Below are 26,592 nucleotides of genomic sequence, written 5' to 3'. Positions count from 1 at the left end.
CCAACCACAGAAGCCCAGGAAAATGCCAACCAAAATTCAGACAATAAACAAAAAATATATTCTTCTAAAATACATCAAGTGGGCCCAACATGTCCATCCACAGAACCTTAGTTAAGGATTCCTTTTTAATAGCTTCTTTTAGGGTCTGTTGTGGAAATTTTCACAAATAACTGGCAAGATTACCAACTAAGATTATTTAAAGCAAAACCATGAAGATATGCCCTCTGGATCCTCTGATGATATAGTTTAAAGAAATGGGTCGGATTTAGGAGGGATTAAAAATGAAAGGCCTTATCCTACAGTAGGGGAGAATATATTTGTAAATGACCCATCTGATAAAGTGTTAACATCCAAAATATATGAAGAACTCATATGCCTCAACACCCAAAAAACAAATAACCCACTTTAAAAACTGGGGGAAGGACATGAACAGACACTTCTCCAAAGAAGAAATACAAAGGACCAACAGGTGCATGCAAAGACCCACATTGCTAATCATAAGGGAAATGCAAATTAAAACCACATTAAGGTATCACCTCACACCAGTCAGGATGGCCACTATCTGAAGACAAGAAATAACAAATGCTGGTGAGGATGTGGAGAAAGGAGAACCCTCCTATACTTTGGTGGGAATGTAAATTGGTGCAATTGCTGTGGAAAACAGTATGGAGGTTCCTCAAAAAACTAAAAATAGAAATACCATTTGACCCAGTAATTTACGCCCCCCCAAAAAAACAAAATCCCTGATTTGGAAAGACATATGCACCCCTGTTTATTGCTGCACTATTTGCAAAAACTAAGGTATGGAAGCAACCTAAGTGTCCATCAATAGAATGAAAGATAGATAAAGTTAAATAGAATAAAGGATAAATAAATTTATCTATAGGATAAAGAAGATGTGGTACATAAACAAAATAGAATGTTATTCAGCTATAGAAAGAAAAGAAATACTGTCATTTCCAACAATATGGATGGATCTAGAAGGTATTATGCTCAGTGAAACAAGCCAAAGACAAATATTGTATGATTTCACTTATTTGTGGAATATAAAAACAAAGCAAAACAGAAGAAACAAAACAGCAGTAGACTCAGACTGGTGGGGAAAGAGGCTGAGGGGGATGAAAAGACACAATAATTCACAATCACAATATAATTTGGTCAGAATAGTACAGAACACAGTCAATGATTCTGTAACATTTTTCTACATTGATCAACAGTAATCACACTAGAGGGGGTGAGAATTGAATAATATGCATAACTGTTGAACCACTGTGTTGTATATTTGAAACTAAAAGACTGTGTATCAATGATACTTCAATTAAAAAAAAAGAAAAGCCTTTTAATTAAAAAGATTTTCAATATTAGAATACATTACTAAAGGTCAACCATGGTGTTTTCATATCTTCTAATCTTAGCATGTTAGACAACCACCTATCTTTGATTATAAATTTAAGGAGTTGATGGATTAGAAAAAAACTTTCCCCATGCACCTAATTCAAGAACTGCTTTTCATTACTCCCAAGAAAATTATATTCAAAGCAGACTGACTATTCCTATGATCTAGGATTCTGTATTAGTTTTTATAAAAAAATCTAAAAGACAGCTTTCATAAATACATTTATGTTCCTGGTGGTGATAACAGAAGATTTTAGAGAAGACCTAAATTCCATCAGAAAATACTAACAACGATCATACTGCAAAAATTACTTCACATCAGCTTTCCCTACAAGTAATGTTATTTTATTATTAATTTTTCCTAAGTTGGGGTAACCTGTTTTATCTACTTTGTGTGAATGTTTGCAATGCCCAAAACATTCCATTAAATTAACTCTATTATTTAACAAAAAATACTTACATTATTTGTCCTCCAATGGTTGACTTGCCAGCATCTAAAAGTAATCATCAACAATGTGTAAACCAGGTGTAAAAGACAAAAACCCCAAATACCAACAATTAAATACAGTAGTATTTAAACAATTAAAAACAACTGAAGGCATCATTTAGCTGATATAATTACATCTTGCAACAGCAACTGAAATGACAGGAATTTGGGGCACACTCTGGCTAATTACCTTCCTCTTTGTAAAATGAAGCTGCTAAGATCCCCTGCAGCTCAACAATGACTGAGAACTGCTTTACTGATAAAGAAATGAATTTTTGAACAGATTCCTCCCTGACCGTTAGCTTAGAGCACAGCAACAACAGAATATAAATGACCCCAGCGGAGCCTCAGTGGACAGCAAGAGCAGACCAGGACTGAGAGCTCCATTTAGGTGGTCTAGCCTGCCTTTCACTCTTAGCAGATACAGGAGTGCCTTTACAAATTTCAAAAGGGTTCTCGCTACTAAAAAAGAATAGGGGAAGCCAGAGATAAAGAGAAGAAAAAAGGACACATAATCCTGTATTTTCCTTTCACAATTTTGGGAGTAAGTCAGACAGAGAACACCTGAATAAATAAAATAGGGTTTTGTTTTGTGCTAAACCAGCAACCTGACTAGCATCCAGAAATCACTCCAATTAATTTCTTACATTACGCAAAATCAAACTACTTAGTAAAGTCAATCCTATAAAGTTAACAGAATAACTGAAGTTCACACATAAAAATAGGCATATTTTCTAGACTGTTAATTAATAAATGTCATAATATGCTGAGCCATCGTCAGTGGTCTAGAGAGCAATTATGCATCATACAAATATACTGTAGCTTATTTTCTTGCAGCTTCTATTCCATTATACAACTGTTATTCGGCCCAACCTTTAAGCATAAAGTGCTGGCAATTTTTTGCCAGCTAAAAAATCAAGTTAAAAGTCAAGACATTTTAGATCAATTACATTCAGTTTCACTAAACATATCCAAGTAGCCAAGTAAGATGTTCTGTTTGTTGTATACAGTAAATTTGGTCATTTCTTATTGCTGTAAACGCAACTTACCCACATGCCCCATGAATACTACATGTACATGTTCATTCTTAGGAGCACCTGGCGGAGCAACCACAGATTTGGGTTTTGGTACCTCCTCTTCCTCCTCCATCATCTCCTGGGCACTTTCCTCTGGGGCCTTCCACCTCCCAAGGAGCCACCCACTGGCTCTGCATTATTGGTTTCCTCTTTGTGCTCCCATGATTCTTCTGGGGACATTTTTGTCTCCCCATTTTCTACTGAAATAAGGTATTTTAACTCAGTATTCTGGTAAAAAAGTTAGAGTCTATACTTTAAAACACAGATGCTTTCAAACAACAAATAGAACTTTGCATATTTAGTTCCACTTTCCAATGTCTAGTGACACATAGGGAAGTATCACAACAGAAATGGATAGTGGCTTTCAAGCTGGCCTCACTGCTGACATCAGAGCCCTGACTCAGAGACTACGAGAGATTGCTATTTGTATAAAGCTTCATTTCATAAGGACAAACAAAATGTGAACAAGAGATGTATCATCCGTAACAGCCCAGTAACTCCAGTGTCAAAATGCCCTGACAGTGGAAAAAAGGTAAAGTTTAAAACCAGAACACAGGATTTAGGGGCTCTTTTCTTTTCCCTCTACAGGGCTTTGGTATCATCTTTGGTATCAACTTTTTGGAAATATAAAACCCTTAAAATTAACAAAGTTACAAAAAGGAAGGAAATTTTTCACAAAGTAAATGGAACAAGTATAACTATTTAAACTGACTTTACCATTCTTCCACCCAATTCTTCTATATTGACAACTACTAAATTTATCATGGCATGGTTAATCCAAACACAAAGATTCAATGTCAGTGTTAAATGTAGGCATTACAATAATCATAACACTTACATGTGCACCTTAAATCTTGAGAGTTAAAGAGTTTTATAATACTGTATTAATATGGTCAGAAATTTTCTTACCAACAGTTTCTGAAAGTTCCATGCTAACAGCTGAATTTGAACCTATACAAGAAATTGAGATATAATATATATTTATAAAACAGTATCTAGCTTTATACACTACAGACAACTGAAGTATTTTTCAATTAGATATTCAAAGAGTCATATTATAGATGCTTACCTTCACACAACGATTGTTCCTCTTGAGAAGGTGCCACAGGTGCTTTTTAATAGAAATAGGTTCTATTAAAAAATTGAAACTATACATCCATTTTATTTATGTTCTAAAATACAGTAAAAACGTAAGTTCAATAACCCAACAAAAATCTCAATAATCCAGACCTAACTAATGGCAACTAACTCAGGTTTTCAAACTATAAGTCTGTTTAACCTACTTCTAAAAATCTACCAATCACAGCCAATTTTGAATCCTTTTACTAACTGAAATGTACTCATAAAAGTATGCTTATTCTCATATTTTGCTTCAAAAACTTTTCTGTCATATATTTAAAGAGTATTCGGCAGCATACACAGATTAGATTAATGATTTTGCTCAACAAAGACACATTACTTCTCTAGTTTCTCTTGGTAGCTGCAGTCAAAGAAGGCTATGATTAGCCCTTTTAAAATTCTATAATCATACATGTTTTACCATCAAGATCCTTGAATAAATTCTATTTGATACCAATAAAGTAAAAAGGACATTCGTATAAAGTCCCTGAAATGTGTACGGGCCATTGCAACATCTCAGAAAAGATGATTAAAATGACACTGGCTTTGTCTCTCTACTAGAATTCTAAGATCAAGCAACAATCCAGTTTCCACAATTGTCACACTGAAAATCTACTTATGATATCACTGAAAGAGATGTATGAGAAATATATACTGACACTTAAATGTTTAAGTTTCTTTTTATATCTGAAAGCCTAATGATACTCTGGTATGAAATGCCCTTGCTTTAAAGAATCTCCAAGATGCAGAAAAGACACTGAACAATTTGAAGTCACATAAATCCTGCACACCAATAAACAGTGAATTCATAATCTGCCAAAGTTATATTTAAAATCACTCCCCTGGAGTGTTAAGACCTGTAAGTCAAGAAAAGTTTTTGGCCCAATCTTCTATAACATGCAGTAGTGAAGAAAGGAGTATCTTGCCCCTGAAAGGTAAAGGGCAACCAAGATCTCTTGAGAAGTGACATGCTTAGTGTCACTGCTGCAGATGATCCCATACAGTGGTATTTGGATGACCTTAGAATGGAAAGACACCTCAGCCAGCAATGCCAGCATGGCTCCCACCGCGGCGCAGTGCAGCTGAAGAGGGAAAGCACAGAGGTAACAGGGGCAACACCGGACAGGTGCAGGAAGGTAGAGTGAACGGTCTAAGACACTCCAAACTATGCGATTAGCAGGATGTTAACAGAAATGGAAAAAGCATTTGAACTAGGTTTGAAAGGCACAGTAATTGTACTTCACAAAAGATTTTTTTTTTCATTTCCTTTTTCAAAGAAAAGTTTACAGGTATAGTAAGGAAAAATCACTCAACTTCCAGAGAAAGTCAGGCAGTGCTAGGTGATCAGGCTGACGTGCCAACCTCAGGATGGAGGAGGCAGCAGACACTGGTGCTGAGAGGCCAGCACTGGGCTGACTCCTGACTTTAAAGCCTAGAGTGTCACGTACAAGTTGTGAGAGGCAATTATTTCACTGAATCATGGAAATGACATGCCATCTGCCTGACAGGATTGCTCAGAGTACTGAATGAGAGTATGCATTTGTTTAGTATCAATTAAAGAACTCCTCGCACCTAGGAGATATTCAACAAGTGACTCCCCACTCCCTAATATGTAATGAGCCATCAGTTCAATTCTATCAACTAACATATACTGAATATCTGTTATGGGCCAGACAGGGACAGAAACACTCACAAATCCACACAGTGCTGGAGGCAGGGTTGGAGGCTGTGGCAAGTTACCCTAAATCCACTTAAATTTTTATTGAGCCCTCATGTGCTGATTGCTATCTTATTTAACCACCCCTCCAACCCTATGAAGTAAGCGGTAACTTACCTAACATTCTAACATATTAGAATGGACTTCTCCAAGTTACACAAATGCCATCTTGCCTTTCCTCACACAGCCCTTGCTGAAAATCCCTCAGTAAAAGTAAACCGAGTAAGTGATGACACAGGACGGTCAAGCATTGTTAGGCAAGGAAGACTGAGACAATCAGTATGGGGGGCTCTCTCACCACTTATAAGACATCCCAAACTGCAAATGGGCTTTATAAGACCGAACAGTACACACGCCTCAACACCTTGTTCTACAACCAACTCTTAGATTTACAAATACACAATACATGCCTAAGGCTGTAAGGCACCTCTCAGGACAGTGACATCAGTCATAAGACTACCTCTATGGCTGCATAATGCAGCATAATAAAAATCTGTTCATGGTTTTATTTTTCAAAACACCCTACATTTATAACACATTTGTCTTCAGTTTGTACAGCTTACAGAGGCAGAGACAGGGTCAAGTACAAACAGCAATTAAGTTATTAATATACACATAATGATGACATTAAAGGGCCTCAAAATAAGAAGCTGACAATAGTTTCCCCAGGATGGAAGAAAAAAAGCTTATCCTTGCATTCAGACCACGGATCACATTACAATTCAAATAGCAATGGTGGCAACATCTGCAAACTGATGTTTTTGGAACAATGAACCAGAAAAATCACAGATACAGCAACATGTTCTTAACATTGAAACTTGTCAGTGTATTTGTACCCAGTCTCTTCTCTCACACACATATGCATTCACACACATCTCCAACCCTTTCTCATTCTACTCCTATTACTCATAATATACATCACATCCAGATTTACTGGCTACTAATGTGCATAGGCTTGTAATTCTACCAGGTCCAAAGTCACTTATTCATGGCTGGCAAACATAACCATTGGGGCTTGATTTCCAAGTCCTCCACGCTTCATATCTGCTAGTCAAAGAGAAGTTAGTAAACCTCCCAAGGAATGAAATCAGTTTCATATTTTCTAATGGTATCTCCATGTTCAGAAGATACATCATCAAGAGCACACCCTCATCAAGTATTCAAAAAAGAACAATTCTAATTAGGTGAGAAAGTTTATCAGAAGTGTACTAGTTAATAAAACTGCCATACCTCAAATTAAAAGAAACTAATGCTATTGTTTATGATAAAGGAAGATTAATGAACTGGCTATGATACAAGGTATATTACCAAAAATTTTAAAACAAGTGAAAGATTTTACCAAAAGACAGTCAGGCAACAGAACTGCCTATGGTTTGACACAAATGATAATGTGAATCCTAAAACTGTTACTTAAAATTTGATAAGCCAGACACAAAAGATCACATGTACAATTCCATTCACATGAAATATTCAGAATAGGTAAATTCATACACTCAGAAATTAGATTGGTGGTTGCCAAAAGCTGGGAAAAGGGGAGTGTTAAATGACTGCTAAAGAGTATGATTTCCTTTGGAGGTGATGAGAAAGAACATCTGGAACCTTGAGGTAGTAAGCTGCACAACGCTGTGAATATACCAAATGCCACCAAACTGTTCACGTTCAAATGGCTAATTTCATGTCATGGATTTCACCTCAATTTTTAAAAACACAATTTTTTTTTTAAAGATTTGATTATGGATCAAAGGACTTTAACATAGAGACTCTTACTTGGCCAGTTCATGGGTACAGTGAAGGCCACACTAGTGGTGGGCTGTGAAAGCCAGGTTTCAATTCAAGTTATATTTTAAATATAACGTCTGGCCAATTCTTAAGGTGCTTAATCCACATAGTCCATAAATCAGCAATTTAAGTGTGTACTGCTTTAGATATATAAAACTAATCTTTCATCTCTTTACACACAAAACAACAATATGTAAAAGTCATCCTACTTAAATTTCTTAGTCCTGTTAGCTAAATGGTGTTCACTATTAATAAATAAAAACTTCAGTGCTGTCGCAAACGTCACAAGTGTCTTACACTACACTGAAGTAAGAAGCTGTGTGACAAAATTCTGTCCAATACAAGCTTCTGCAATCATGGAAATGTTCTGTTTCTGTACAGTGATATGACCGTCACTTAGCCACATGTGGCTATTAAGCACTTGAAAGGTGGCTGTGACCAAAAACTGACTTTTAAATTGAAACATTTAGTTATAATTAATTTAAAGAGCCATAAGTGCACAGTTCTAGATCCTCTTAATGATTCGCCTCAATTGTAGTACAAAACCTTCAACTTTTATCCCACCCCCCCACCCACCCCATTACCCAGCTTAGGATGGCTCTTCTGAGCTCCTCTAGGGTAGGATCCTTCTTGCAGCTGTAAGCACACCTACACACAGATCTCAGTTCTGGTTCCCTAAGACATTGGAAACTTCCAGAATGACTGTGGTTTTCTGAAATACAGAGCCTTTTCCCACCTCCTGTTAAGTCTCTACAGGCTGAAACGGTGTACATACCGAGTAGGTATGTAATTCATTGTGCCCGGACTGCAGCCGTTTCTTTTGGTTTTCATAGGTCACTAGTTCCTTATAGTCTTATCACTTCAGTTTTCTCACCATCTGTAGCAGTCCACCTATATATTTACTGCATTTCCATCAGGGTTCAGTAGACTAAAAACAACTTTGTATGTGTCAGTTTTCCAAGAAGGGGTTAGAGAAACAATACTGAAGAGATGCTCAAGTACAATTTGTATAAGGAACTAAAATTCTCTAGCACCCAGATGAGACCATACACTCCCAACCAAATCCGCCTGCCTGAGGTATTTTTCTCCCACAGACAATACTGAAAACCAGTAAAGGCCGACATCACAGCTGAACGCCCACAGAACACATGAAATGTCCATGGTTTTGCCTTAACTACCTACACTCTCAAAATAAAAAGGTACAATGCTACAGCTGTGAACAGAGCTGTTTCAAATTATCTCACATTATTTCCTAAAATGTAGGAAGAAGCTATTTCAAAGTAGAGCATTGCCTACTTATCACAAAGTCACCCTGCTACTACTGAGACAGAACAGGGAGGCGGTGCCATAGGCCACAATCTCATAGACTCAGTTTCTGAAAAAGTATCTCAGCCAAAAAGACCTTTTAATAGCAAATTACAGGGACAGGACTAGCTGAGTTATTATTACTAGAATAAGCTCTGACATGAGATGCAGAGTCTAACCCTGGCTCCTCCACTTACTCAGAGATGTCACCTCATTTATTTAGCTTTTCTGAGCCTTAATTTTCTTATCTATAAAATGAGTCAACATAACCTCAAGAGACTGTTGTGAAGATAAAAGCATATGAAGCAAGTAACTGCTCAATAAGTTTATTATTACAAGCTTTTCAAAGCCCCATATTAACAAAACTTTTGAAGAATAAACAGAAGAAAGGCAAATTCTAGGGCCTCTCTCAGGAAATCCATGCTGGTTGGTGGTCAACATGTTAGCCCCAGGGATGCCCTTCTCCCCAGTCAACAGCGCGGTGTAATGGAAAGGGCACTAAGCTAGCAGTTGGCAAACACAGATTCCAGACTCCACCGTCACTGAATCGGAGTCACTGAGTAACTATAGGCTTCAGTTTCTTTATCTGACAAGACTGTACTCCTGCCAGGGTCACTTCCAGCCCTAACATTCTATGAACTATTCATTCACTAAAAGCAATGACACACATCCACCTGAGTGGGCTTTCTGTAGAGTAACTAAGATCCAGTATGTTTTTTAACAACCCTAAAACAGGTTTATTTATAATTTATATCCCATTTACTTCAAAAAATTGTAGGTGAACTTAAAAATACCTTGCAGACAGCCCCATTAAGGTTCAAAGGGAACGGAAATACACTTACCTGCAACCAAAACCAACCATCCAAAGGAGCTGGACACACCACTGAGTAGGACGGTGGCCCTCTGTGGTTCTACAGAAATGGTCAATCCAGAAATTGCCCCAAAAACATTCTAAGGCACGCACTTTCTGCTTGGTTCAAGGTGAGTGGCTTACAATTACCTGGTTGGAATGTGGTTTGGATTGGGTGTAACCACTCTTAGGTTAGGCTGGTGAAAGATGCTAAAAAAATCCTTACTGTTTCTCTCACCTAGAAAGCAGAATTATGATGGGGAACTGGTTCAACTTGGAGTACTGTGACAACTGGATTTCCTAAAACAAAGTCACTTAGGAAAAAAATACACCTACACCCTAGCCTGCTTTGTTAAAATCTACTGAAAACAAGGACACCACTTTTAATAAGCTTTGGTACGAATCAACAAATGACAGCTTAAAAAGGAGCCTAAGGACGTCAGAATAATCAAGAATTTTCAACTAGTGGCCATATTCTTGCTTCCCAATAATTTAACAACTGTGAATATAATGATGAAGTTCTAAATTAACATGCCCGATACACCAGCCATAACGGCAGTAACTCACTGTTATTAGGTATGAGCACCAAGCTGCATAAAAAGGTAACTGATGCTCTACTGTAGCAAATTCCTAACAGGCTGAAATAAAATATTGAAACACAAGAAAGGTGACTTTTATATGTGGATTATATCTCAACTTAAAAAACACTTATGGTATTAACAAAGAACAGGTACCAGAAAATGTATCTCTAGGTTTATGATTAGGATAAGATTGAAATGATTTACACAAGGGCACCTATGAACAACTCCTCTGTTCAGCTTTGAAACCCTCTCAACCATTTGTCTTCCATTAAAGTAAATAGGGGGTCTCACCTCTTTCTAGACTCCAGGACCATGATTAATTCACCTTGTGGTGTCACTTCAAGTGCCCAGCTGAGTATCCTGCGTTCTGTAAACATGCAAATGTTTGTTCATTAATTGCTATACATCATTCTGAGCAGAAACCAGACTTACATCTCAAAAACTTCCATTCTAATACTGTTAACTCACTACAAAAGACTATCGAATCCTTTTCATTCCTTTCTCTTTGATTAGAAAAACAGTAATATTTTAACACTTTAAGACATTTCCTCCCCAGCAAACAAAAACAAAACAAGGCTTAAAATTTGTCATCTACCGTACTTCCCTAACTCGCCCTGAGAAATTTTAATCGCTATCTTTTCTTGCAGTACAATTCCAGAGGAGGTGAAAAACAAGGGACAGAAGAAAGCCATGTACCAAACCTGCAGTAAATAAAAGCTGCTCCAAAGAGGGTCTATTCTCAATAAAAATTTCTTACCAGTTCAAACAGCTGCTCAACAAGGAAAGCACTGGTTCATGTAATGCCTTCACTTACTCCCTAAATCCTCACGCTAGAGCCATTTCAAGCATGTAAAATCATGAAATAAGAGCCCAAATCTAATAATTGGTTAAGTCAAGGGAGGAAATAACTAGCTAGAAAACGAGAGAGGAAAAGAAATAACACTCCTGGAACAATATTTTCCCCTCACCTCCTCTGCCTACTTTACTTACTGTCCCCACTGAAGACTTTGTTACTGCAGGGATTTCACTCTCATGGGAAAAGAAAAATCCAGTCAGGAACCTCATCTATCTTCTATCTAAACTTATCTCTTAGTCAACAGTTATCACTTAACATCATAATAAAGTCTAAGAGCCCTTCTGAACAAAACAACTATGTAAGATTCTGTACTCTGCTCTGGTGAGCCTGAAGAAGTCACTTTTGAGACTACTCAGTGATTAACAAGCATCCACCACGTACTAGTGATGGTTGCATTAACTTTGTGAATATACTAAAAACCACTGAACCATACACTTAACAGTGAATTCTGTAATAATTGAATTATATCTCTGTCACTAAAAAAAGAAAAAAATCCTTCCCCATAAAAAGACATCCATCAAAAACCAAGTACTATGAAACAGAACATTTCTCTTTAAAATTCAGGTTCCATAATACAATGTGCTATGTTTTGGAGATAGTTCCTCCTCTGAGGACTATTGGTTTTATTCTATATTCATTTTTTACTGGCAGAGTTCTGAGAGATGTTAAGGGTGGGATGGTGGAAAGGACACCACATCATTACTAGAGAAGCCTGGATGTCCTACAAGTCCAAGTGCTATGGTCTGAAATTTTTGTGTTCCCCATCAAAATTCATATGTTGAAATTATAATGCCCCACGGTATTGGACTTAGGTGGGGTTTTTTGGAGGCCGTTAAATCATAACAGCAGAGCCTTCACGAATGCATTCTACAAAACAGCTCCTTTATAAAAGAGGACCCTGGGAGCTCCCTTGCCCCTTCCGCCATGTGAGAACGAGAAGTCAGCAATCTGGATCTGAGAGAGGAAAGAAGGCCCTCATCTGACCAGGCTGGCACCCTGATCGCAGTCTTCCAGCCTCCTGAACTGTGAGGGATAAATTTTGTTGTTTACAAGCTACCCAGTCTGTGGTACTGTACTACACAGCAGCCCAAATGGACTAAGACACCAAGTAATCCTGAACTAAATCGCTAAACTTACTTCTCATTCAACAATAAAAAAGAATGAACTGTGTGCAAATTGAAACTCAAAATAAGTACATTCTAGCACAGAAAATGTTCTCTTACACACAACCCGTCTTCCACATTTTCATTCATTTCAGGACCTCTACTTCAAAGATCATCACGTAGTCAGTTTACTTGGATCTGTAGAGAATTGAACTTAAATGAATTACACTTGGTTACACTTAATTTGTATTCTAATCATTCCGTTGGAAACCTGTATTACTTTTTCAGAGAGCTAAGATCAACGCTGAATCCCAAGTTTTTACTTGGGAGGCTGGAAACAGGCATAACCACCCAGCAGCCTTCTACTTAAGGTGGATGACATTGTGCAAAAACTTTATGGCAACTGGCTGCTCAAGGAACCACCAGAAAACCCAACTAGCCTGTTTTCAGGAGAAATAACAGATATTCATCCTGGACAGGAACACTTAGAAGTCATTCAGCATTCTACCTCTAGACTTCCTCCTTCAAGAGCTCTTCCTCCTATCTAGTTTAAAAACAGGGACCCACCACAAATTTCACCAAGGGCTTAACCACTAAAGAAAACATGCTCCCCTTGTGTTTATTTCCTCACTATAAAAAAACTTGCAATTTTTATGGCTCCCCCTTTGTAAATTTCTAATGGCTAATTCCAATTTTTTTCTCTGCTTCTTCCAAGCACAGTTCTCTGCTATGATGGTGGTACTTTATGGACCTGTATGGGCTCAAACATGCAATCCAACAGTCCCACATCTCTCTGGACCCCAATTTAGAAACCATTCTTTTCCAAACAGACAACCCTAAAGAGGACACTTTTTAAAATATGAACTGGCATTTTGTAGAAGCAGTTGACAAAGTAACACCAAACAGTTTGATAAAACTGAAAAAAACTGACCACCAAGTAACAAAGAAAGTACTTTTCTTATAACCGCTTCCTTACATATTTTTACATCTTCACTTCTAACAGTGTCACAGAGAAAAGGATTAAGAATAAACCAGCAAGTTGGTACATGCCAGTAAGAGGAAAGACAGCTCACCTACCTAAGAGGTAAAGCCTTGGCACCCAACAATGCCTACTCCAGATCACTGCTCTGAGGATGGCTGATGGGTGGACAAGCTGGAAATGGAGTTCCAAGTCTAGCCAGAGTGCTGCTGGTGGCTCCAGAGTGAGGAGGGACAGCCAAAAGAGAAACAAGAAAATGGCTGGATAAAAGGAATCTGTATGATAAGGTATGGGGAACCGGGCACTTTTAGGGGCTGGTAAGTGAATTTTATTTAAGTAGGCCAAACTGCTTGATCTAAGCAAAGAAATAAAAACTAAGTTTCCTTGTTCAAAGGCAAGACATCAAGAAAATCAAACAACCAAATTCAAACTGTGCTCATATATGTACTTACTTCACAGAAGTACTTCTCCAAGCTCTCTGCCTCTAATACAGAACACAGTAGCAAGTTTCTGAAGAAGCTAAACTCCCAGAGCACTTTCATGATGTCCATTTATCTAGGAAATACAACGTGGAACTTCAAAGAGAAATCAACAATCTATTCTCACAAATTGCTAGGAACATCTGTGATCCGGTTCACCAATACCCTGGCTCACCAAGGTACATTCCTTTTTCTCTTTAAGCCAATATTGACAGTTCGTAAAATAAGCACTTTTTTGTACAGGTGAGAATAGTTAACTTCACTCATCTGACATTCCCACAAGATCAGTACCTGAAAGCATGTATGTCATCCTATCACTTAAGCAGCCCCTAAATACAGAAAGCTTTTTAAAGACCAAACCTGACTTGAAACCACACAAAACAGTCTACTAGGTACGGTCAGAACAGCACGTGACAACTATTAAGTTATACTATCAAGTATCTGAACAGACTAATTACTGACACGTGAACATAAAGAGTGACTTACAAAATCTACGGTCAGAACAGCACGTGACAACTATTAAGTTATACTACCAAGTATCTAAACAGACTAATTACTGACACGTGAACATAAAGAGTGACTTACAAAATCATGCAGCCTGAACAAGGTATCCGATTTTGACGCAATTAAAATTTTAAACGTGTCATTAAGGCGAGAAGTCCCACTTAAAAAAAAGGGAACACAAATCAATGTAGTTTCCTATACACATTACGGGAGGAACTCTTAATTTTGACACTGTGAACTTCACAAGCTTACACAATGCTGAGGACTAAAAGATCTCTTGAAGTGATGGCCAACAGTTTCTGCCGGATCACAAGACTGCAATGCATCTTGGGATTCCTTCAGGACACTTCGGTGCCAGATACCCAAAACGTTAATTAGTTTCAATAATAGAAATTGGAGCAAGAGACGCTCTCTCGCCTAGGCATAAGGCGAAGGGAAAACTCCCGCGCCCATCCTCCCAGCTCCTCAGGTCTGGCTCGCTCAACGCCCACCCACCTCCTGGCTCCATCTGTCCCACGTCTGGGCCTCGTGGCACTGATGGCCACGGTCCTCTCTCCTTCCCATACGGTTCTCAGTTCTAGTGGGTAGGTGCGGCCGCCGGGGAGGGGACAGGCCCCAGATCCCTCCCGTGTCGCCGACACGCGGCTACCGCTCCTCCAGGCCCTCCGCCGCGCCCGGGCACCCGCCCCGGGCCACCCAACCCAAGGCTGCCTGCGCCCGGCGCAGCTGTCAGCGCCCCACGCGCCGCTGGGCCTCGAGGCCGCCCGTACCCCGCCCTGCGGGGCGAGCCGCAGACCCATCCCCACACCCCACGCCCCCCGGGCGGCTGCTCCAGCGTCCTGGCCCCTTTACCCAAACGGCCTCCTGCGCCACTGCCGGCTCCGTGGTGGTTGGCGCCACCTCCGGCTGGGGGTGGCGACGGCTGGGCAGGGCCGCGCAGGAAGAACAGCACGAATTCGGCGGCGTGGCCGTTGGGCACGAAGGGTTTGGCGTTGACGCTGAGCTACCAGCTGAAGGCCGCCGGCGCCGCTGCACGGGTCCGGCCCGGGAGCTTCCATGCCCGCCTGGTCCCAGCAGTCGGGCGCTGAGTCGTTGCTGCTTCCGCCGCCGCCGCCGCCGCCGGCACTGCCCGGATCCATGATCGGGGGCGGGGGCGGGGGCGCGTGTGTGGTGAAGAGAGGGCGGGAAATGGAGGCGGGGGCGACGGGCCGGAGAGGAGCAGGCTGCGCTGACCCCGGGAAGTGGGAGGCAGAAGGGCTGGGGGCTAGGGACAGAGTCCCCGGAGTCGCCCCGGCAGCAGCTCCAGTCTCCACTCCGCACTCGCGACAACGGCAGCGGCGGCTCAACCCTCCTCGTGTATACGAACCGATGTCCTCCCACCCAACCCAGGCACCTCCAACTGCCTCACCGGCCACCCCACGCCCAGCGCAGATTGACCCTTCGCCGCCACCCTTACCTGAGCCTCGGTAGTTCTCGGCTCCTTTCTTCCCCGCTTCCGGCTATGAAGCGCAGCCAAAGACAGAACTACGAGTTCCGACAGGGCCCGCGCGACCCCGCTGCGGTTTTCCCGGGGGCCGATGGGAGTCGAAGTTCCGTGGCCCGGAGCAACCGGAAGAGGCTCCGGCTCCCGGCAGGCAGCGCGAAGAGGCGGGGACCTGGTCGCCCTCGCGGCTCTACCTGTCACCGGGTGGGGCAGCGGCAGGGTTGAGTCTTGGCGCGGGTCCGTGTGGGGCCTCCGATCCAGAGCCTTTGAGCCCTTGGGGGCTGTCCTCTCTGTCCCGTGAGGCACAGGATGAGGGAAAACCGACAGCAGTTCTACGGAGGGATAAAGCTTTCAACCCCTGGAAATCCCTTCCTTCCCTTTCACCAGCCTCTGAGCGTTCTCTGTCTCACAGTCGGCTACCTTCATTCTCTTCCCACCTTTCTTCTCCCCGCCTCGAGCCAGATTTTGCCCTACACTAGGACGCCCGACTTAGAGCGTCTCTCATTTTATGTATTCATTTGGTAGAAGAGACAATAAACCGTAAGACTTTATAACTTAACCTACAATGTGGCTCGTAAAACACTCGGGTCCAGGCTCAGCCCCAGCAGACGGCATTATTAACTGGAAACCCCCGATGACTCACTGTCTGACGAGTCTCCCAAACTTTTACATCCCTTCCTCCTCCTGGTCCAGGGCTTTGCAAATTAAACAGGATTGCCATATTCCATGACGTACCCAGCTGTCAGCTATGCATTAAAATAAGTCTTACACTAAAGCAGTTTGAAATTGTGTTTAACATTAAACTGGCAATTTTATGGATACTTAAAAAAATACACAACACTTAGGCAGCTGTAACTGTAAAGAAACCTCTGTTATAATAACAAAGATGGCTTTCAGTTTCTCCTCAGGCCTGTGGTCCATAATCCCTGAAATCTGCACATTGATTTCCCCCCCCCAATAATATATAATGTATTCCTCTGATCAATACAAAGTTCTGGTTACAGTTTATTAATATAGTTCTCTGCAGACCCAGTAGAATCTTTCCTAAGAGTGTTTCACTTTCAAATGATTGTCCTCAGATTTACAGAAACATATTAACAATTGACATAAAAATCAGACCTTCATATATGGGAAACCTGCTTTACTCTTGAATTAGTTAATATTTTTATCTTACATTCACAACAAAAATAAAATACAGTGTGTCTAAAATAAAGCACCTTCTCACTCAAGGTTTGCACCCCATAACCTACTCCTAAGAAAATGTCAACACAAGCAGCTGACTCAAATAGTGAACCACACTGTAGGATGCCATACCTCAAGATATATCCTCAGTAGGGCTCCGTATGTTCATGCTGATTGGTTAGTTCTTCACCTCTAATTAAATTAGCAGAGTTTCGTTGTGCCTGGTACTTTTTCTAGGGACAAGGACAGAAACTGCTAAGCTTGCAGATGAGAAAAGCAGTAGATGTCATTAACTTCCCTGTCCCTGAATAGAATAATTATGGATATTCAGGAAAGAATCCACTCCATTGGTTTTCAAATGCTTAGACCTGCCAGGGTTGAGGCACTGATCCAGCAGGAAAGTGAGAAGCTCTTCTTGATAATTACTGTCATGCTAAAACTGAGCAACTCGAGGTCAGGGGCTTTTCTTCATCTTCTTTATGTTCCCAATGCCCAATAGAATGCCTTGCATAGAAAACATGCTTAGTAAGTGTTTAATGAATGAACGGGTGAATCAATAGGGAGTTAAGGAGGACACTGCCCTTCTATACTCATCTAGGGCTGTTGAGACACAGAATGATCAACTTTAAGAGAGTTTTTCCAAGGACATCCTGCTATTTTCTGTGAATGTGCACACGGGGTTAGCTTAACAACAGCTGTACTTTGGAAAGCTATGATTATTCATGGTCTGAGGCATTTCACAACACATCATTCCCATTGCCCAGTACAAATTCCACCACCTGGCATTCCTAGTAGTTACTCTTGTTCTATGTGGTTTTCCTCTCCTCCCTTAGCTATTCTACCTTTAAATTGAATCAGGGTCTCAGTATTTCTAACTTTAAGTCAACTGCACAGTATTTTGTTTGTTTTTTAAATCTTTTAAAGATTTTTCTTTGAAGCAGAGTAAATGTTTCATGTAAAGTTGCTTTCTTAAAGAGAGAAAATGTGAAGGTGACCTCAAGGAAGAGAGGCGCCTTGAAAGGTATAAGTTTTATTTGAAGAGAGAAACTGGACACTCAGAGAAAGGGGAGTGTGGGCTACGTTGGGGTCAGGGGCATGGTGAAACATTTTGAAAAATTAAAAAGTGTGGGTGACCTCAGAGAGGGAAGCCAATATTTTTTATCTTTTAAAAAATATTTTTCTCGGGAGCCAAGATGGCGGCGTGAGTAAAGCAGCAGAAATCTCCTCCCAAAACCACATATATCTATGAAAATATAACAAAGACAACTCTTCCTAAAATAGAGACCAGAGGACACAGGACAACATCGAGACCACATCCACACCTGCAAGAACCCAGCGCCTTGTGAAGGGGGTAAGATACAAGCCGCGGGCAGCGGGACCTGAGTGCCGCTTCCCCCAGCTCCTGGCGGGAAGAGAGGAGTCAGCAGGGAGGGAGAGGGAGCCCAGGACTGCTGAACACCCAGCCCAAGCCATCCAGACCAGAGTACAGACACAGTGCATGCGTGGGGTCCTGGATACTAGGGAAACAGGGTGGCAGGACCGGTGAGCGGGTGCCTGAGACCAGCGCCTGAGTACAAAGAAAATCGTGCATTTTTCTTTTTTTTTAAATTATTTACTTAATTTTTTTTGTTGTTGCTGTTGTTGTTTTGGTTTGGAGAGTGCTTTTTGGAAGTCTTAAAGGGGCAGGGCAGGACACTTAGTTCAGAGGCAGGGATTCTGGTGATCTATGGGCACTCTAACCCCCTGGGCAGCAGGGAGCACGGAGGCCCCTTACAGAGATAAATAACCTCGCAGCCACTCCCCCTCCAACAGTGCTCCACCATTTTGGAGCAGCAGCCCGAGCTAGGCCACACCCACCGCGAAGTGGAGATAGACTCCATAGTGGCTGAACAGGAAGCAGAAGCCCTGTCTGTACACAGCTGTAAAGCACAAGCCACTAGAGGTTGCTATTCTCCCAGGAGAGGAAGGCCACAAACCAACAAGAAGGAAAGCTCTTCCAGCCATCACTCATACCAGCTCTGCAAACTATCTCTATTACCATGAAAAGGCAAAACTACAGGCAGACAAAGATCACAGAGTCAACACCTGAGAAGGAGACAGACCTAACCAGTCTTACTGAAAAAGAATTCAAAATAAAAATCATGAACATGCTGACGGAGATGCAGAGAAAAATGCAAGAGCAATGGGATGAAGTCCAGAGGGAGATCACAGATGTCAGAAAGGAGATCACAGAAGTGAAACAAACTTGGGAAGGATTTATAATCAGAATGGATAAGATGCAAGAGGCCATTGAAGGAATAGAAACCAGAGAACAGGAACCTATAGAGGCTGACATAGAGAGAGATAAAAGGATCTCCAGGAATGAAACAATACTAAGAGAACTGTGTGACCAAACCAAAAGGAAAAATATCCGTATTATAGGGGTACCAGAAGAAGAAGGAGAGGAAAAGGGATAGAAAGTCTCTTTGAAGAAATAATTCCTGAAAACTTCCCCAAACTGGGGGAGGAAATAATCCAACAGACCACAGAAACACACAGAACCCCCAACAGAAAGGATTCAAGGAGGACAACACCAAGACACATAATAATTAAAATGGCAAGGATCAAGTATAAAGGCAGCTAGAGAGAAAAAGGTCACCTATAAAGGAAAACCCATCAGGATAACATCAGACTTCTCGACAGAAACCCTACAGGCCAGAAGAGAATGGCATGATTTATTTAATACAATGAAACAGAAGGGCCTTGAACCAAGGATACTGTATCCAGCACGACTATCATTTAAATATGATGGCGGGATTAAACAATTCCCAGACAAGCAAAAGCTGAGGGAATTTGCTTCCCACAAACCACCTCTACAGGGCATCTTACAGGGACTGCTCTAGATGGGAGCACTCTTAAAAAGAGCACAGAACAAAACACACAACATATGAAGAATGGAGGAGGAGGAAGAAAAGAATCTCCAGACACTGTATATAACAGCTCAATAAGCGAGCTAAGTTAGGCAGTAAGATACTAAAGAGGCTAACCTTGAACCTTTGGTAACCACGAATCTAAAGCCTGCAATGGCAATAAGAACATATCTCTCAATAGTCACCCTAAATGTAAATGGACTTAATGCACCAATCAAAAGACACAGAGTAATAGAATGGATAAAAAAGCAAGACCCATCTATATGTTGCTTACAAGAAACTGACCTCAAACCCAAAGACATGCACAGACTAAAAGTCAAGGGATGGAAAAACTTATTTCAGGCAAACAACAGCGAGAAGAAAGCGGGGGTTGCAGTACTAATATCAGACAAAATAGACTTCAAAACAAAGAAAGTAACAAGAGGTAAAGAAGGACACTACATAATGATAAAGGGCTCAGTCCAACAAGAGGATATAACCATTCTAAATATATATGCACCCAACACAGGAGCACCAGCATATGTGAAACAAATACCAACAGAACTAAAGAGGGAAATAGACTGCAATGCATTCATTTTAGGAGACTTCAACACACCACTCACCCCAAAGGATAGATCCACCGGGCAGAAAATAAGTAAGGACACACAGGCACTGAACAACACACTAGAACAAATGGACCTAATAGACATCTACAGAACTCTACATCCAAAAGCAACAGGATATACATTCTTCTCAAGTGCACTTGGAACATTCTCCAGAATAGACCACATACTAGCTCACAAAAAGAGCCTCAGTAAATTCCAAAATATTGAAATTCTACCAACCAATTTTTCAGGTGATAAATGTATAAAACTAGAAATAAATTCTACAAAGAAAACAAAAAGGCTCACAAACACATGGAGGCTTAACAACACGCTTCTAAATAATCAATGGATCAACGAGCAAATCAAAATAGAGATCAAGGAATATATAGAAACAAATGACAACAACAACACAAAGCCCCAACTTCTGTGGGACGAAGCGAAAGCAGTCTTAAGAGGAAAGTATATAGCGATCCAGGCACACTTGAAGAAGGAAGAACAATCCCAATGAATAGTCTAACATCACAATTATGGAAACTGGAAAAAGAAGAACAAATGAGGCCTAAAGTCAGCAGAAGGAGGGACATAATAAAGATCAGAGAAGAAATAAACAAAATGGAGAAGAATAAAACAATTGAAAAAATCAACAAAACCAAGAGCTGGTTCTTTGAGAAAATAAACAAAATAGATAAGCCTCTAGCGAAACTTATTAAGGGGAAAAGAGAATCAACACAAATCAACAGAATCAGAAATGAGAATGGAAATATCACAACAGACTCCACAGAAATACAAAGAATTATTAAAGACTACTAAGAAAACCTATATGCCAACAAGCTGGAAAACCTAGAAGAAATGGACAACTTCCTAGAAAAATACAACCTCCCAAGACTGACCAAGGAAGAAACACAAAAGTTAAACGAACCAGTTACGAGCAAAGAAATTGAAACGGTAATCAAAAAACTACCCAAGAACAAAATCCCGGGGCCGGACGGATTTACCTCGGAATTTTATTAGACACACAGAGAAGACATAATACCCATTCTCCTTAAAGTGTTCCAGAAGATAGAAGAGGAGGGAATACTCCCAAACTCATTCTATGAAGCCAATATCACCCTAATACCAAAACCAGGCAAAGACCCCACCAAAAAAGAAAAATGAAGACCAATATCCGTGATGAATATAGATGCAAAAATACTCAATAAAATATTATCAAACAGAATTGAACAGCATATCAAAAGGATCATACACCATGACCAAGTGGAATTCATCCCAGGGATGCAAGGATGGTACAACATTCGAAAATCCATCAACATCATCCACCACATCAACAAAAAGAAAGATAAAAACCACATGATCATCTCCATAGATGCTGAAAAAGCATTTGACAAAATTCAACATCAATTTATGATAAAAACTCTCAACAAAATGGGAATAGAGGGCAATACCTCAACATAATAATGGCCATTTTTCATAAACCCACAGCCAACATTATACTGAACAGCGAGAAGCTGAACGCTTTTCCTCTGAGATCGGGAACTAGACAGGGACGCCCACTCTCCCCACTGTTATTTAACATAGTACTAGAGTTCCTAGCCACGGCAATCAGACAAAACAAAGAAATACAAGGAATCCAGATTGGTAAAGAAGAAGTTAAACTGTCACTATTTGCAGATGATATGATATTGTACATAAAAAACCCTAAAGACTCCACTCCAAAAATTCTAGAACTGATATCGGAATGCAGCAAAGTTGCAGGATACAAAATTAACACACAGAAATCTGTGGCTTTCCTATACACTAACAATGAACCAATAGAAAAAGAAATCAGGAAAACAATTCCATTCACAATTGCATAAAAAAGAACAAAATACCTAGGAATAAACCTAACCAAAGAAGTGAAAGACCTATACCCTGAAAACTACAAGTCACTCTTAATAGAAATTAAAGCGGACACTAACAAATGGAAACTCATCCTATGCTCATGGCTAGGAAGAATTAATAGAATCAAAATGGCCATCCTGCCCAAAGCAATATACAGATTTGATGCAATCCCTCTCAAATTACCAGCAACATTCTTCAATGAACTGGAGCAAATAATTCAAAAATTCATATGGAAACACTAAAGACCCTGAATAGCCAAAGCAATATTGAGAAAGAAGAATAAAGTAGGGGGGAATCTCACTCCCCAACTTCAAGTTCTACTACAAAGCCATAGTAATTAAGACAATTTGGTACTGGCACAAGAACAGAGCCACAGACCAGTGGAACAGATCAGAGACTCCAGAAATTAACCCAAACATATATGGTCAATTAATATTTGATAAAGGAGCCATGGACATACAATGGCAAAATGACAGTCTCCTCAAGAGATGGTGCTGGCAAAACTGGACAGCTACATGTAGGAGAATGAAACTGGACCATTGTCTAACCCCATACACAAAAGTAAATTCAAAATGGATCAAAGACCTGAATGTAAGTCATGAAACTATAAAACTCTTAGAAAAAAACATAGGCAAAAACCTCTTAGACATAAACATGAGTGACCTCTTCTTGAACATATCTCCCCAGGCAAGGAAAACAACAGCAAAAATGAACAAGTGGGACTATATAAAGCTGAAAAGCTTCTGTACAGCAAAAGACACCATCAATAGAACAAAAAGGTATCCTACAGTATGGGAGAATATATTTGTAAATGAAAGATCCGATAAAGGCTTGATGTCCAAAATATACAAAGAGCTCACACGCCTCAACAAAGAAAAAGCAAATAATCCAATTAAAAAATGGGCAGAGGAACTGAACAGACAGTTCTCCAAAAAAGAAATACAGATGGCCAACAGACACATGAAAAGATGCTCCACATCGCTAATTATCAGAGAAATGCAAATTAAAACTACAATGAGATATCACCTCACACCAGTAAGGATGGCTGCCATCCAACAGACAAACAACAACAAATGTTGGTGAGGCTGTGGAGAAAGGGGAACCCTCCTACACTGCTGGTGGGAATGTAAATTAGTTCAACCATTGTGGAAAGCAGTATGGAGGTTCCTCAAAATGCTCAATGAGACCTATCATTTGACCCAGGAATTCCACTCCTAGGAATTTACCCTAAGAACGCAGCAATCAAGTTTGAGAAAGACAGATGCACCGCTATGTTTATCGCAGCACTATTTACAATAGCCAAGAATTGGAAGCAACATAAATGTCCATCAGTAGATGAATGGATAAAGAAGACGTGGTACATATACACAATGGAATACTACTCAGCCATAAGAAGAGGGAAAATCCTACCATTTGCAGCAACATGGATGGAGCTGGAGGGTATTATGCTCAGTGAAATAAGCCAAGCAGAGAAAGAGAAATACCAAATGATTTCACTCATCTGAGGAGTATAAGAACAAAGGAAAAACTGAAGGAACAAAATAGCAGTGAAATTACAGAACCCAAAAATGGACTAACAGGTACCAATGGGAAAGGGACTGGGGAGGATGGGTGGGCAGGGAGGGATAAGGGAGGGGAAGAAGAAAGGGGGTATTAAGATTAGCATGCAAAGGGCCGGGTGGGAGAAAGAGGAGGGCTGTACAACACAGAGAGGACAAGTAGTGATTCTACAACATTTTGCTATGCTGATGGACAGTGACTGTAATGTGGTTCATAGGGGGGACCTGGTATAGGTGAGAGCCTAGTAAACAAAGTATTCTTCATGTAAGTGTAGATTAAAGATTAAAAAAAAAAGAAAGAAAGAAAGAAAGAAAAGGGGGATTACTCCTTGATAGGATAAAACTAATGGTAAATCAAAGATTAACGCATGCTTTAAATATCCTTAATTTTGATCACTTAAAGGGTGTCAGATGATCGGCTGTGGAGGTACACTTTTCTAATAATATTCCTTTCTCTTAAGAAAAAAAGAAAAAGCAGTTCCTTTGTGGTGACCTCCAATGAGTTCTACACAATGGTATAAAGGGCATATCAAAGTGTGGGCAAAGGGTCTGTTAGTTTTTATACAGAAGATCAAAGCCTAATTTGGCTACCCAGAAAATGAACTAAGATATGATATGAAGAAGAACTTCCAACATCAGCACTCTCTGGAAGACTCATACCAGAAGATGATCATCAAAAATCCTCCACAAAGATCCATGTGATGCTGCAGTTGTAGCTGCATTCATCCCACCGTTTCCTGGACTTGCCACTGGAATGAAGAAGGAGATATCTAAGCTGGCCTGTGCTTTCAGTAAAACAACAAATTTGACTGGATCTATACTGTTGGAACTCAACCAAGAATTAGGAGTAGTGCAAGTTGTAGCGCTCCAAAATCTTACGACTACAGACTATCTACGGTTAATAGAACATATGGGATGTGAACAGTTCCCAGAAATGGGTTGTTTTAATTTGTCTGATTTCTCTCAGACTGTTCAAGTACAGTTGGACAATACCCATCATATCATAGACAAATTTTCACAAATGCCTAGGGTGCCTAACTGGTTTTCTTGGCTTCACTGGAGATGGCTGGTAACTATAGATCTGCTTTGGTTATGTAACTGTATTCCTATTATGTTAATGTGTGTGTGCAATTTAGTTAGTAGTTTAAATCCTATACATGCTTAAGTTACTCTACAAGAAGATATTTCAAAGAAATAATCAATCCTCCCATGTTTTCTTCCATCTGCTACCTCTATAGCTTTTCTTCTTCCTTCCTAATTACAACCCTTAAATAGAATTCGTGCCTCATATCGAATTTACCGAGTATCATAATTCCTCCAAGTGGTAAAGATACCTCAAGACAAATGCTGGGCATAGAAGCCACAGGGCATAAATCTGCAAAGAAGTAAAAAGCTAACCTTTTCAAACAATATGGCTTCTCTCTCACTTACCAACTTTACATCTCCCTGTATGGCCCTGGAAGATGACTGGTTAGCCAGAGACGGGTAAGATTTCTCAAGGGAGGAACAACCTAAGACAGGCACAGTCGCAGGGGGCCATCAGGTGAGAAATTGGGGATCAACAGTGGTGAAGCTTAGAACCTCACCCCGCCTGTTTTGAGAGAAATCTTCTGCATCCGTGGATGTTTTATTGCCCTTGTCTAGCTCGGATTAAGACATAGTCTACAGGCACACACCTGATCATCTATAATTGCTCTGTTACAACACTAAACTATGTTTTCTACCTTTATCTTGCATCTACCTACCACTTCAGCATTTTATTAAAAATAAAAATAATAATAATAAAGGGAGAAATGTGGGATCCCCATATAAATCAAGTATAAAAATCAAATGAATATTCATATTTGACCTGATTGTTTATAGTTCATAATGCGTGATCAAAACTGAAAGTTTCTGTGATGACTGCCCTTGTACTGTTCACCATGTAAGAACTTGTTCGTTATGCTTCAGAAGATTGGAGACTGATGAGAATTAGGCTTGAGATGGATTAATGATGTGCATTGAGCATTGACTCCCCTATACAGAATATTATTGTTGTTAACAACCATTTGATCAATAAATATGAGAGATGCCCTCTCAAAAAACAAAACAAAACAAAACAAATGCATTAAAGGGTCTAAGTTACAGAGCACTCAAAAGAAAGTCCCAGAATAAAAGTTGTTTTAAAATCATTTACAGCCTATAGAACTTACTGTCATCTACTGAGAAGAAAGTCTAGACATGAAGGATTATTTGAAATTTATGTAGATGGAAAATATTTGATATAATAATGGCCTCATGTTGGTAGTAATATTTTATTAAATTAGAAAAATCAAATTTTATTTAAGGCTTTCCCAATACCCTACTTAAAGTTTTATATTTTAATCTTAATTCATAAGATTTAGGGTTTTAACAACATAGAGCGATTTGGATATTTATAAATTTGTTTAGCAAAAAAGTTTCAAGAAAAGCAATGCTTATTCACAGTTGTCCTCCTTGCCTTTCTCAGGAACAGTGAACTTTAAGTGCATCAGCACCAGAAATTTATGAATATACAAATATCTATGCTCACACATCAGACTTAGCAAGCCCCTTGTAAAAGTGGAACAACTCCATATAAGATATATGCAGCTTTCTAAATGTTGTTTGCTTGTGTGTTCCTATAGAGACATATGAGAGGTGTCTATTTTTACAGTCTTAGAAGGCACATACATTTTGAGCACTGGGAGTGAGAAACACCTGCTGGTGTAGGAAGAGCCAAGCATTCTCTATTTTGACTTCAGACCAG

The 26,592-nt window shown here is 40.0% G+C and overlaps 1 protein-coding gene across 1 annotated transcript in view; it reads right to left on the bottom strand.

Moving 5' to 3' along the window:
* Positions 1-26,592, bottom strand: part of LOC108402988 (uncharacterized) — an 87,778-nt gene that overhangs the window by 10,975 nt on the left and 50,211 nt on the right. Inside the window, exons 2-11 of the mRNA XM_073214271.1 lie at positions 15,774-16,003; positions 15,083-15,729; positions 14,483-14,576; positions 13,346-14,390; positions 12,389-12,466; positions 10,601-10,676; positions 4,028-4,069; positions 3,868-3,909; positions 2,932-3,158; positions 1,856-1,889 (exon numbers count right to left, since the gene is read on the bottom strand). Of these exons, the coding sequence (XP_073070372.1) occupies positions 14,373-14,390; positions 14,483-14,576; positions 15,083-15,729; positions 15,774-16,003 (989 nt within the window). The 3' untranslated portion in view covers positions 1,856-1,889; positions 2,932-3,158; positions 3,868-3,909; ... (2 more) ...; positions 12,389-12,466; positions 13,346-14,372. The remainder of the gene's footprint in view (positions 1-1,855; positions 1,890-2,931; positions 3,159-3,867; positions 3,910-4,027; positions 4,070-10,600; positions 10,677-12,388; positions 12,467-13,345; positions 14,391-14,482; positions 14,577-15,082; positions 15,730-15,773; positions 16,004-26,592) is intronic.

Source organism: Manis javanica, chromosome 10 (assembly GCF_040802235.1).
Source record: "Manis javanica isolate MJ-LG chromosome 10, MJ_LKY, whole genome shotgun sequence".
In the NCBI taxonomy this organism is placed as follows: Eukaryota; Metazoa; Chordata; class Mammalia; order Pholidota; family Manidae; genus Manis; species Manis javanica.
Note: the sequence above shows the minus strand (reverse complement) of the source record. Positions and strands in the feature narration are given on the sequence as shown.